Here is a 12,419-nt window from a genome sequence, read left to right on the forward strand (position 1 = left end):
GGTTGACCACCAAAGTATCATAACTGATATAACATCCATTTTCCAGAGGAAGTGACTTAACCCAAGTCCCATGCTCAGTGGCTGAGTCAACTTCCAGCCCGTGGCTCTCTCCCAGATTCGTGCAACACGGGTGCACAGTGTTCCGTTAGCAGAATTAAAGAGCATCTGGCTGCTACTGAAGGATTGACTTCTTCACAACAGACATTTATTTCCTACTGGAAAGTTTACTTACAAGAGAAAAATATTCTAAATATCTTTCTAGAAATGACAATCATTAAATCTTAGTTGACTGACTTACGTTTAATTTCTTTTAATTATACTGTGTGACCTAATGGAGTACGCTGGCAGGACATTAGCGTTAAACTAAAAATCTTACAGGAATCCCTTAATAACCTTATTTAATTAAAAAAAACTAGCATGCAAACAGAAAATGTACTTTATTTATTTATAACATTTTGTAAACAATCACACTGTGCATTTTTAATTCAATAACAACAAAATTTTTTTCTATGGATTTATAGCAAACTCTATATAAAGACAATGAGTTAATATAAGAGTAAAGATGAATAGGATAGAATAATTTCTGAAAATGTTAAATTACAGCACTCGATACAAAGACAGATAACAATGTACCATAAAAATTTACACACCACAAAACATTAATTTATAATTTTAAATATGCCATAAAACACCATCTTATAAAAAAGCATCAACATTAATTTTATTATAAACCAGTGAATTACTCAGAGGAATATTTATTAAAACTTAGTAAAAATCAGTAAATATTGCAACTGAGGTAAAAACTTATAAGTAAACAAAACTATCATTTAGAAGGGCCAAAATGTGAACGGAAGGGCAGACACACTTTGATGACGCTCTCTACTCTCTGATATTTTGAAGCAGCTTCAATAAATGTGACTCAATTACCTGTTGAACTAGAACAGACAGGAGATCAAAACCAAATATGTTGATTTAAAAATTTGTAAAGAATTATCAAATTCAAACTTACATCCCCAACTTTTTCCTAAAATAAAGTTATTTCTAAGTTGGATATACACAGAACATTGCCCATATTTTGTGGGCAATATGATGCTTAAATAGACTTAAAATTTAGCCTATCATTGACTTACTAATTGCCCAAGTTACTAAATTTTCTGTTCTTGGTTTCTGAGTTTTGCAACTGAACAAGAGTCCAGAGTACAAGGTTGTTCTAAGGAACAGAAAAGGGCAACTATAAGAGCATTTTATAGTTTGCTATGAGAATGTTAAATACATCTTGTAAATGGGTGTGTGCTTACCTTCCAGCAAGTAATTATTTGGGTGGGTGAAAAGTAACAGTAAGAAAACTCATTTCTAGGCTTTGTAGGAATGTTTTGATTTTGCCCACAGTCAGGAGTTAGGATAACATGCAATGTTCTAGGACTACAGCAATGAAAATGATTTGGATCACTGGCTTGTACTGTTTGCAGAGCTTTCGTGAAATGAAGCCTGAGCATTCTACAGTAGTAAAACACTTACCACTTCTATAGCCCAGGGCTACAGCTAAATCCATAGAATTATATCCAGAGTCAGTTTCAATGGTTGGGTCAGCTCCATTTTCTATACCAAAATAGAAAAATCTACATAAATAAATGAAAATGGGGATATGTTTGTCTATTATTGACTGGTGTACAAATAGCAAGGCAGTTTCAGCAAATGTGGAGAGTATCTTCAGGATGATCTGACAAAGTACAGGCTACAGGGAGTGCACAGAACTCACTTTGGTGGATCAAAGGGAAGTGCATTTCTCCCATTTAAACAAAGGAGCATCCTCTAGAGCAGCTGAAACTCACAAACAATGACGGGCAGAATTAAGCATAAAGAATCTGCAGACAAGAAAACAACCGTGGATTCACATGAGAGCTCCAAAAGGAACGCAACCAGGACAAACACGCCAATTGCAGGCATGTAATGGAGCTGCTTCTCCTGGGGCGTAATGCAATGGTGCCAGGTGCTCAATGGGAAACAGCAGCAGGATTAGCATATTTAACAATAATTAATAATCCTGCTGAGTAATACTAAGGGAGGCCAGCTTATCAAAAGTAAAATAAAGTCCTCTTGGCATTTTCTAAATATTTTCATTTTTATCTGCTTACCTAAGAGCATTTTTACACATTTCACATGATTTCCATGTACAGCATAAAGCAAAGGAGTGCCTCCATTCTACAAAAGGAAAAGGTGATTTAGTTTTTCAAGATGAGCAAGGTTTGAAGAATTTAATGTTGCTGTGAGAAGTTTTACTAATTGGGCATGTAAAAGTACTTTAAGGTAATTTTAATATTTTGTGAAGAAAAATCAGAATTACTGAGTTTATGTCATTAACTTTTTCTTTTAGGTGTTTTAGTAACTAATTAATTATTCTTCTAAGTGTTTACTAAAATTTATTATGTCTCCCCAAACCAAATAAATCCTAGAGTCTGTTACAAAAATTTAAAAACCGGTGTCATGGACTCACCCAATCATATTCATTGACATCAACTCCACAGTCAAGCAGCATTTTGACAATATCGGTGTAGCCTTTACTGCAGGCCAGAGACAGTGCGCTTTCCCGACCTTTCCCTAAAAGCTGGGGATCAGCACCCTGGCGTGGGAAGTGGAGGTGAAAGACTTTTCAATTCATGTAAACAAGAATATTGTTATTTCTGTCAACAATAATCACGGGTCAACACTCAGGTCAGGTAACGTTCTGGGGTTAATACAGAAAGAACACAACTTCGCGTTCTCACGGTTGTCTGGATGCCTCCTCCCTGCATCTCCATCCTAACTATCCCTTCACTCTGGAGCCAAATTAGGTCTCTTCTATGAAGCTGCTCCTATGAGGCTGACAGTACTTCTGTTCCCATTGCACTTACAGGAAGCTGGGCTTGACCTCTCACTATTTCCTGTATGATTAGTTCTATCTGCCCAACTAGACTCATGTTCCACAAGAATGTGCAAAGCATTTAAAAAAAATTTTGGATATTCTACCATTACACCTAGTTGGCTGGAGATACCAAAACTTCACTGAAGATGTAACTGAACTTAAGTTAACTGTACAGATACATTTTCTGGGGCATTTTCCTTACATTCTGAAGTAGAAACTCTACCACAGCTATTTGCCCGTGTGCTGCAGCCCACATCAGAGGAGTAAATCCTTCTTCATCCGTGTGATTGATAACATTTTCTATTTAAAAGAAAAGCAATTTTTGTGATCTAATTTAACAACCACATATTAACATCACTATGAAAATACTGGCATTCTAAAAAGTTGATATTACTCAATGAGGACGACTTCGTGCTGACTTTGGTTCACTGAAGTCCTGTTATGTGTTGTTGCAATTTGCGGTCTGACTGTACTAAAATTGCCTCAATGTATATAACTGAATTCAAATAGCATATTACTTAAAGTATAAACGATGAGATGACATAATTCTAGGTACAAGGTAATCTACAGAACAATGAGCTTGGAATCAGGTGACCGCAGTTTGGATTCTGGCTCTGTGACTTTCTGAAAGCGTGATTTTGGGCATGCCACGTAATTTCTCTGATACACAGACTAATACCTTGCTTTTCTCAATGCGTTGCTGGGAGAATTACAATAAAAATGAGCTTATATAATAGTCCTTAGCATTACATAAAAATATACTATCATACAAACTCCAAAATCTACATTGCTGCCTTTGAGTTTCATTCATTCTGGGTGGCTGCTAAAATAATATAATGTGAATGAAGACTGAATAATTTGAAAGGCAATACCATGAAATTCTACCTTGAACCCCATTTTGTTCCCCAGATTTAGTTTTAAAGTCCACAGCTCTTCCCTGATGTTTATTTAGTAGCTAGAGAATAAAACCTTCAAGTATTTATAAACAAGTGGAAGTATAATGATGAAGTAAGTCTTTCTTACAAAAGAATGACATGATTAAAAAAGTTAACATCTTTTATCATGTAGACTGTATTCAACCAATAAAGCTGAGACAACTAACTAACTTTTAGAAAAATAAAAATGTAAAGCTTGATTTTTATCTCACTACACCAAAACATATTTCATGTGTCAAAGATTGAAAAGTAAAAAAGAAAACCACAGAAATTCTAGAATAAGACATGAATAAATTCATTTATAATCTTAGAGTATGAAATCCTTTCTAAGCAGGACATAAAACTCAGAAGTCACAAAGAAAAAAGTAAATATACCGCTTAAAAATATTAAGCATTTGTTTGCTAAACATCACTAAGCCAAAGGAAAAATGACAAACTGGAAACAAATATGCAACATGAGCAACAAAAAGCATATTTCTTTAATTTTGATAAGGGTTCACAGAAATAAACACAAAAGGAAATTCAAATATGCCATAATTTCAAAATGGTAAACAAAACCAATACGAGACACTGTTTTTAGGTTAGTCTGCCAATACCCTGTGTCAGTGAGGGTAGGGGAAATAGAACTTCTAACTCTGGCATAAGACAGCCCAAACATCTGGCAATCAATATAAAAATAAAAATTCATATACCTTTTCAACCAGAAAATATTCTTGAAGGAATTTACTCTATGGACATACTTAAAAAATGGCAATATTGTTACTCAGTAGCAAGAAGTGAATCAACCAGCACCAGGGGTACTAGTTAGAAAATAAACTATATGTTTGTGCAATGCAATGCAAAATCATGGACCTATTCAAAAGAATAAAACACATCCTTGTGTGCTAATATGAAAAGATTTCCAAAATATTAAGTGAAAAAAAGTAAAGTGCAGTATTTTTCCTTTTGTGTAAATAAGATAAAGCACATCCATATTCTCACATACAACTCCAAATATAAACAGAAATGTTTTGTAGATGAGTTTTCTGAAAATATAAAAAACTTACTTTTCCTTTTGAGGAAAAGGCTAGGCTTATAAGGAAACCTATGACTTTTATACTTTACAGTATTGCCTCATGAGATTACACAACCATTTTTTTGTCTTTATACTTCTCTGTATAAAAATAAAAAAACAAGTCTAATAAATCCTACTGTTTGTTTTAAATACATTAAAAAAATAGGCTATTACCTTGTTCAATGCGAGTAGCTAGGTAGAGCATCTCTCCCTGCGCTGCTAACTGGTGAACAGATAAAGCTGAAACAATACCACAAAAAGCTTCATGTATATACACTTTCATCACCCCATTGTTCATGTTTACGCAGAAATTTTTAAAAATATATTTTATTACAGTTGTCCTGTTTTCCCCCTTTTATTCCCTCTGCCCTGGACACCCCCTCCCACCCACATTCCCCCCCTTTAGTTTGTGTCCATGGGTCGTATACTACTCTTAACTACTCCCTGTCTATTTTGTACCTACCATTTATGCCTCTTATTCTACCTTTTCCCCTTCTCTCCCCTTCCTTACTGATAACCCTCCATGTGATTTCCATTTCTGTGATTCTGTTCCTGTTCTAGTTGTTTGCTTAGTTTGGTGGGGGGTTTTTAGGTTTGGTTGTTAATAGCTGTACATTTGTTGCCATTTCACTGTTCATATTTTTGATCTTCTTTTCCTTAGATAAGTCCCTTTAACATTTCATATAATAAGGGCTGGGTGATGATGAACTACTTTAACTTGACCTTATCTGGGAAGCACTATATCTGCCTTTCTATTATAAATGATAGCTTTTCTGGATAGGATAATCTTGGATATAGGTCCTTGCCTTTCAGGACTTGAAATACTTCTTTCCAGCCCCTTCTTGCCTGCAAGGCTTCTTTGAGAAATCAGCTGATAGTGTAATGGGAACTCCTTTGTAGGTAACTCTCTCCCTCTCTTCTTGCTTTTCAAATTCTCTCCTTCTCTTTAATCTTGGGTAGTGTAATTACTATGTGCCTTGGTGTGTCCCTTGTTGGGTCCAACTTCTTTGGGACTCTCTGAGCTTCCTGGACTTCTTGGAAGTCTACTTCCTTTGCCAGATTGAGGAAGTTCTCCTTCATTATTTGTTCAAGTAAATTTTCAATTTCTTGCTGTTGTTCTTCTCCTTCTGGCACCCCTCTAATTCAGATATTGGAATGTTTCAGGTTGTCCCAGAGAATCCTCAGCCTCTCATTTTTTTGAATTCTTGTTTCTTCATTCTGTTCTGGTGGAATGTTTCTTTCCTCCTTCTGCTCAGAAGTGTTGATTTGAGTCCTGGTTTCCTTCCCATCATTGTTGGTTCCCTGTAGATTTTTCTTTAACATAATGTGACTTTCATTGCCGCCTGGGTCTATTTTATGTTGTTGAAGTACCCAGTGAGTTCCTGGAGCATCCTGATAACCAGTGTTTTGAACTGTGCATCTGATAGGCTGGCTATCTCTTTGTCTCTTAATTGTATTTTTTCTGGAGCTTTGAACTGTTCTTTCATTTGGGCCTTTTTTTGGTCTTGGCACGCTGATTTTGTAGTAAGGAACAGAGCCTTAGGTGTTCACCGGGGTGGGGCAACCCTCGTTGTTGCGCTGTGAGGCTACATGTGGGGGCGGGGTCTGAGAGGGAACAATGGTACTTGCTCTGCTCTGCTGGATTTCAGTCCCTTCTCCTGCTTCCCCCAAGCAAACTGGGCCCTTCTGGTGCTGATTCATGGTGGGTGGGCTTGTGTACGTTCTAGGACCCTGTGGGTCTCCAATGAACTCTCCTGTGAGGCTGGGAGTTTCTCATGGCACCTCAACCCCCACAGGTGTTTTCAATGAGTGGTTTGAGGCTTTATTTCCCCACATTGGAACCCTGGGTTGTGAGGTCTGTCTCGCTCCCCAGTTTCTCTTCCTGGTTTATCTGCACGGGAAGTGGGATGCTTGGCCCCCTGGCTGCAGCCTGGCTGCAAGTCCTCTCCACCGGGCTGCCCGCCTCCGCCCCTCCTACTGGTCTGGGTGAGTGTTTCTTTAACTCCTTGGTTGTTGGACTCCCATACAGTACAGTTTTCTGTCAGTTCTGGTTGTTTTTTGTTTTAAATTTGTTGTTGTCCTTCTTTTGGTTGTGCAAGGAGGCACAGTGTTCTACCTATGCCTCCATCTTGGCTCGAAGTAGCAATTTTCCTTTACAAAACAAAAACTATCATTCTGTTGTTAAAAAAACTAACTAAAATATACCCTAACATTGCAAATAGTCATGTTGTATCTGAGAAGTGACTCCTATATGTTGAAGGTAATTCTGACATTTGCAAAATGTTATTATCAATATGCAAAATTGTTACAATCAATTACTAGCAATGCAAATTGTTACTGATCTTATCAAAGAAATGGCTTAGGTACTTAATTTTTAACATGCCATCTCTTTATGCAAACTTATGAAGAAGCTGGGTCTAACAGAGACACATCTTTCATGTTTTCACTGATTAAATCCACCGAGGTCCCAAATATCATTATTTCAAGACTCCATGGGTTTTTCTTACATTTAGGAGGAGTGAGGTAGTAAACAGACAACTGACTTTGAGAGTAAATTCTTGAGGGCAGACCTAGTTGTGGTTAATTTGGTATGTGCCCTTGGATAACTGATTAAACAGTTTTGTCTTTAACATGAGATATGTGAATTACATGATTTCTGGATGTTTTGAGCTCAAAAATTCTATGGTTGAAATATTTTAAGACAATCTCTCTTTTAAACAAAGATAAACAGGCACTGTTCTATGACACTTAAAAATTCGTATCACTCGATCTCTGACTGCAGTGATGTGATTGGGGGGCCTTAATGCAGAAAGGAAGGCAACTGGGGAGCACCTGAAAATTTATACAAGTTGGACAGAAATGACCAATAGGTGGAGTAAGTCACATGCTACGGCATGCTATTTGAAGTCAGGAGGGATACAGTGTTTCCAAAGTGAAGAAATGTATTTTACCATGCGTTAGAATATAGATGTACTTACATTATATTTTCACATGTAGTTCCTGACATCAAATTGCTAACTGGTTTTAGTATATTCTGTCTGCTATACAGAATACAGTATATAGAAAAACTTCACTTCTTCTAAAGTGATTATACATCTTTAAAAAAACCTGTAGACTCAAAGTTTTTAAAAAAGCAGTTTAATACTTATATTCAAATTCAAAATTACAACAGAAACCACTCCACTTTTACTACAGATAACTTGTGGATCAGTAATCTAGTTTATAAGCAAAATGTAAAGCCTTGCACTCCAAGAAAACAAAACAAAATGTCTTACTTTGCACAATGTTTAGAATAACTTATTGTTTTTATGATAAACTGTAAGGGTTTTAAGAATATTTCAATCTGTATTTGTTTTAAACAGAGAAACATAAAATGTGAATAATTTGAATATACAGTAATCTGTGAAATTTAAATTACTAAATCTAGAGCACATCACTTCAGTTTTCCAAAATGAAATATGCATTTAATTGAAAATAACATTTCAAAGCCAAACTCTTGAAACCATTATATTAGTAACAAAAATAGTTTAATACATTGGTGGGAAATACTTACAATTTGCTAACAGAGGTGTGGTTGAGACCTCATTTCCTCTGTGTTTATTGGTTAAGGTAGTTGACTGTTTTATGGGTGAGAAGTGCTTTGTTGTAGAGGGAGTGTAGACATGTCTTACTTGGATTCCCGGAGAAGGAGATGTATGGATATTGCATTCAGCTAAGTAAAATAAATTAAACACATTAAAACAATATTTTAATGAGAAAGCATTTCAAAGTTCTATGTTGATGTTTACATAAAAAAATACATGAGGTATATCTTCAACTGTTTCTTAAGTGATTTTTAATTAAAAAAATCTGTACTACCATAGTGAAAGTTCCAGAAAAAAATCTGTATTAATGTTGAGCAATTTCATTCTGGGATTAGTATTTTTATTCAATAGATTATTATAAATCTACAATATAATAACATATTTTACTGACTGAAAGCATAGGAAACTAATACTGATCAAATAGTCATAGAATAGGGAATATTATGCTAATTCATTTGTAAAAGGCACCAATATTTTTCTCCCATGATTTAAAAAGGTACAATAAAGAATTATATTAAAGACTTTCCAAATAAACAAAGGTGAAGCAAAAAATTAAAAAAAAAACTACATGTACTTTGGACATTATATAACATGAAGTTATTTCATTATGTTTTCTGTAAGATTCTAGAAAAATCATACTAAAAGATAACTTCCAAACTTTCTCCCCAAACTCAAAATCTCATGATTGGAAAGGGAAGAAAAAAACAATAAATAAACAAAAGCAAAACAAATGCAGAGATTTATACCATAACTTTCAACCTTTAAATAGGACAGACGCCACCTCCAGGTCAGAGTTAACCTGATCTTGAATGTTTTTACTATCCTCTTCATTTAAGGACTTCACAAATCGAGAGCACACATTCATATCAAATCGGTTAGGCAATATGAATTTCATCCCCATGGCAACACCCTGAGCCGATGCTTCTTCTGCATTTGCGTCCAGCTGATGTTCTAGTTTAATGTCCGGCATGCCAGTTAGACTGTAACTGCTGGGACACTCTTCCACTATCAGCTGGGCTCCAAGGTCCAGATTTGCTGATGTGGCCATGATTTCAATTGTAGTTTCAATAATTAAAACATTTCTTCATAATTTCCTTTTGTTTTTGTAAGAGTGATATCCAGGGTATTATTGAAATTTGGATATTAAAAAAACCTGAAAGAAAAAAATTAAAAGTATGCTATCAACTTAGGTAAAAGTACACAAAATAGTCATTTTCAATCAAGTATGCAAACAGTGCTCTTATAAGCATCTATTAATAACAGAAAGCATACAATGTTCATAGGTAGAGAACCCTGAATATAAACCCAAGCTTCTTATTATCTGTGTGTGAACCTGTACAACTAACTCCAACTATCTAAGCCTCGGCCTCACTTGTAAAACAGGAAAACCCATGTTAACCTCACAGTATGCTGGTAGACCAAATGCAATACAGTAACATTTTCATCTTCATCACTAGGTTCCAACAAATTTTAGTTACCTTTTAATCTCCTTTTCTATTCCTGAATATTGTCAGATGGATAAAAGATTAGGCTAACAATAAAAAATAAACTTTTATGTGAAAACTTGAACTTCTCACCTTAGGTTCATTTTTGATTATGCTGTTTGTAAGTGGCTCTCAGTTTGAATTTAAGAAAGAACTCATAATGTACCCAAGTCTATTGGCATTGACAACACCCGTGACTCCTGGATAGTAAAAGACTTTACAAAGCTTTGGTTATGATGAACTGAAGACATATTTCTTTATCAGTTTTTGTTCAGATCACGTGTTACCAAAGTAATTTAGGTTTTTATGAAAATAAATTGTGGAGATTGTAGACTGGCTTCCTTTGCTTTAGCATGTCTAGGACATGCTAAATCCTAATGTCTAGGACATTAGAATCAGCAAAGAGTTTTTGGCTCTCAACCTTGTTATAAGTATTAATTACTTTTTTCCAAATATAGACTGTTAAGACACCAAGTAAAAAACTGCTTATTCTCAGAATATCGATTATAAGCACACCTGTTACTGAATCATTTACTGTTATTTTATGGTTAGTTTTCAGTAATCACTAGCACTTCCCCTATGGACCTTAATATAATTTTAAGGGAGATTTCACTATTGTACCTAAAATTGGTTCTAAAAAAAATGAAGAAATCCAAGATATGTAATTTTCCCAGATATATAATCACTGGGACATGAAGACAATAACATCCAGTTAATTTTTTCATGTTATAGTTTACTGTCTCTTAGAAATCCTGAGAGAATGCAGTGTTTAAAATTAAAGAATGCATTAGTGAAGCAGAGGTTGGCAAACCATACATTTACTGATAAACATTTTGCAAGACTGATCCTTATAACACTCCGTTGAATTGTCAGGGCAGGTAATCATTATGTCCATCATAGAGAAAACGGGAGGGGTCTCCTGAATTATGAGGGACCTATCCAGCTGTTCTGACTCCATCACCCTGCCCCCTAAAATAAGCAACAGCACTAGACTAATCCAAAACTAGGAGGGAGAAAGAGTTGAATAACAAACTGCAATAGTAATTAAAAAAGAAAGTAACATAACAAAGTCAATAGACTTTAGTGAAGGAAGGAAGGAAACCAGAGCAGAAAATGAGTCGTGATTCAAATGGAGATGCGGGTGCAATGTGGAGGTCTTTAAAAGGGCATTGCAAGACGAGAAGAGTGTTTTCCTAGGTCAGAGCCAACCCTACAGACTCCTACCCTGAGGACACCTAAGTGAAACTCCCTTGAGCTCTCTTGGCACTCTGCACGTATTCCCATTTTAGCATTTATCATTCTCTGGAATGTTTCCATTTCGATTCTAACAAATTTTCTGAAAACTCTTCAAGGATGAGGACTACACTTACTAATCTTTGCACACAAAACAGTGCTTGGTCCTATCAGGTGCTCCATAAATGTTTTCTAATCTAAATTTTAATTCATTTTTATGTCATATTCTTTTCTATCCTGGAATGACCCTGCGTGATGCTTGACAAACACTTGTTAATCACATCTGGCATTCCATTCCCAACATCACTATTAGTACTAGCCGTGGAAGCCCTGGGCAGACAAATCGTGTAAGTCTTCTGAGAGTCATTTTATTCATTTATAAAGATGGTTGAAATATGCACGTATAATAGTTTTTCCAGCTGTAAATACTGTCCATGTTATAAATCAGGGTTTATAGGTGGAACTACAGGTCTTTGAAGGGAATGCATCTGAGGGAGGAAGGAGCAGAAATAGTGATCTTATCTTGGCACTACTCTATAGAGGAGAAACAAAGTTGATTGGGTAGGCCAAAATTTTGAAGAACAGGAGAGGAAAAAAATGATCAAGAAGAGGAGGCAGTGAGAAAAAGACGTAAGGCCAAGGATAGCTATGATCCTCACCTCTATCTATCAGAGCCCAGGGATGAAGAGAGAATCTAACGCGATAAACTGGGAGACTGTGCTAGTTCCCAATGGACGCTAATAATAGATGCCTCCCTGGTTCTTCCTAATCCTGGAGTTGTCCTGCAAGGAGAGGAAGATACTGTGAAAATTAATAATGCCTCATAGGCGACAGGTGTCCCAGAGTCCCAGGACAAGAGCCCGCTAGAGGGAAAACTGTTGTGGGGAGGGAAGTCCGCCCTGTTGCCACCCGCCAGCTCTGCCCAAAAAGTCCTAGCGCGGCTCAGTTACGGCAGGTGGAAACTCTGGCTCACCCGCAGCGGGCGGGTCCGCGGGACAGGGGCCTCAGGCCCACCGGGTGGGAGCGCAGGGTCTCGAGACCACCTTCGACAGCCGACAGCGAGGTGGGCCTTTCCATCCGCGGCCTTAGATTCACTTGTTTGACCGCAACGTCACTTCCGATTCCTTCTTCCGCTTTCGGGACTGAAAACGTGCCGCTTAGCAACAGCGGACAGGATTTCCGGGTCCTTCGCCCGCCCGCAGCGCCTCACCTCGCAGCGCTCAACGC

General features: G+C 36.7%; 1 protein-coding gene across 2 annotated transcripts; it reads right to left on the bottom strand.

The window, feature by feature from the left end:
• Positions 1-484: 484 nt before the first annotated feature.
• ANKRA2 (ankyrin repeat family A member 2) lies at positions 485-12,355 on the bottom strand. Of its 2 annotated transcripts, XM_037157044.2 has the most exons (10): positions 12,166-12,355; positions 11,852-11,974; positions 9,235-9,628; positions 8,445-8,603; positions 5,066-5,131; positions 3,105-3,202; positions 2,495-2,620; positions 2,136-2,202; positions 1,519-1,599; positions 485-935 (listed from the first exon to the last, which is right to left on the bottom strand). In XM_037157044.2, the coding sequence occupies exons 3-10, from the start codon at positions 9,521-9,523 to the stop codon at positions 880-882; spliced, it is 942 nt and encodes a 313-aa protein (XP_037012939.1). In that variant the 5' UTR covers positions 9,524-9,628; positions 11,852-11,974; positions 12,166-12,355; the 3' UTR covers positions 485-879. The 2 variants fall into 2 exon arrangements, with proteins under 2 accessions (XP_037012939.1, XP_037012938.1); XM_037157043.2 differs by lacking the exon at positions 11,852-11,974.
• Between the last annotated feature and the right edge of the window lie 64 nt (positions 12,356-12,419).

Source organism: Artibeus jamaicensis, unplaced genomic scaffold (assembly GCF_021234435.1).
Source record: "Artibeus jamaicensis isolate MK-2021 breed Jamaican fruit bat unplaced genomic scaffold, CSHL_Jam_final scaffold_369, whole genome shotgun sequence".
Classification (NCBI taxonomy): Eukaryota; Metazoa; Chordata; class Mammalia; order Chiroptera; family Phyllostomidae; genus Artibeus; species Artibeus jamaicensis.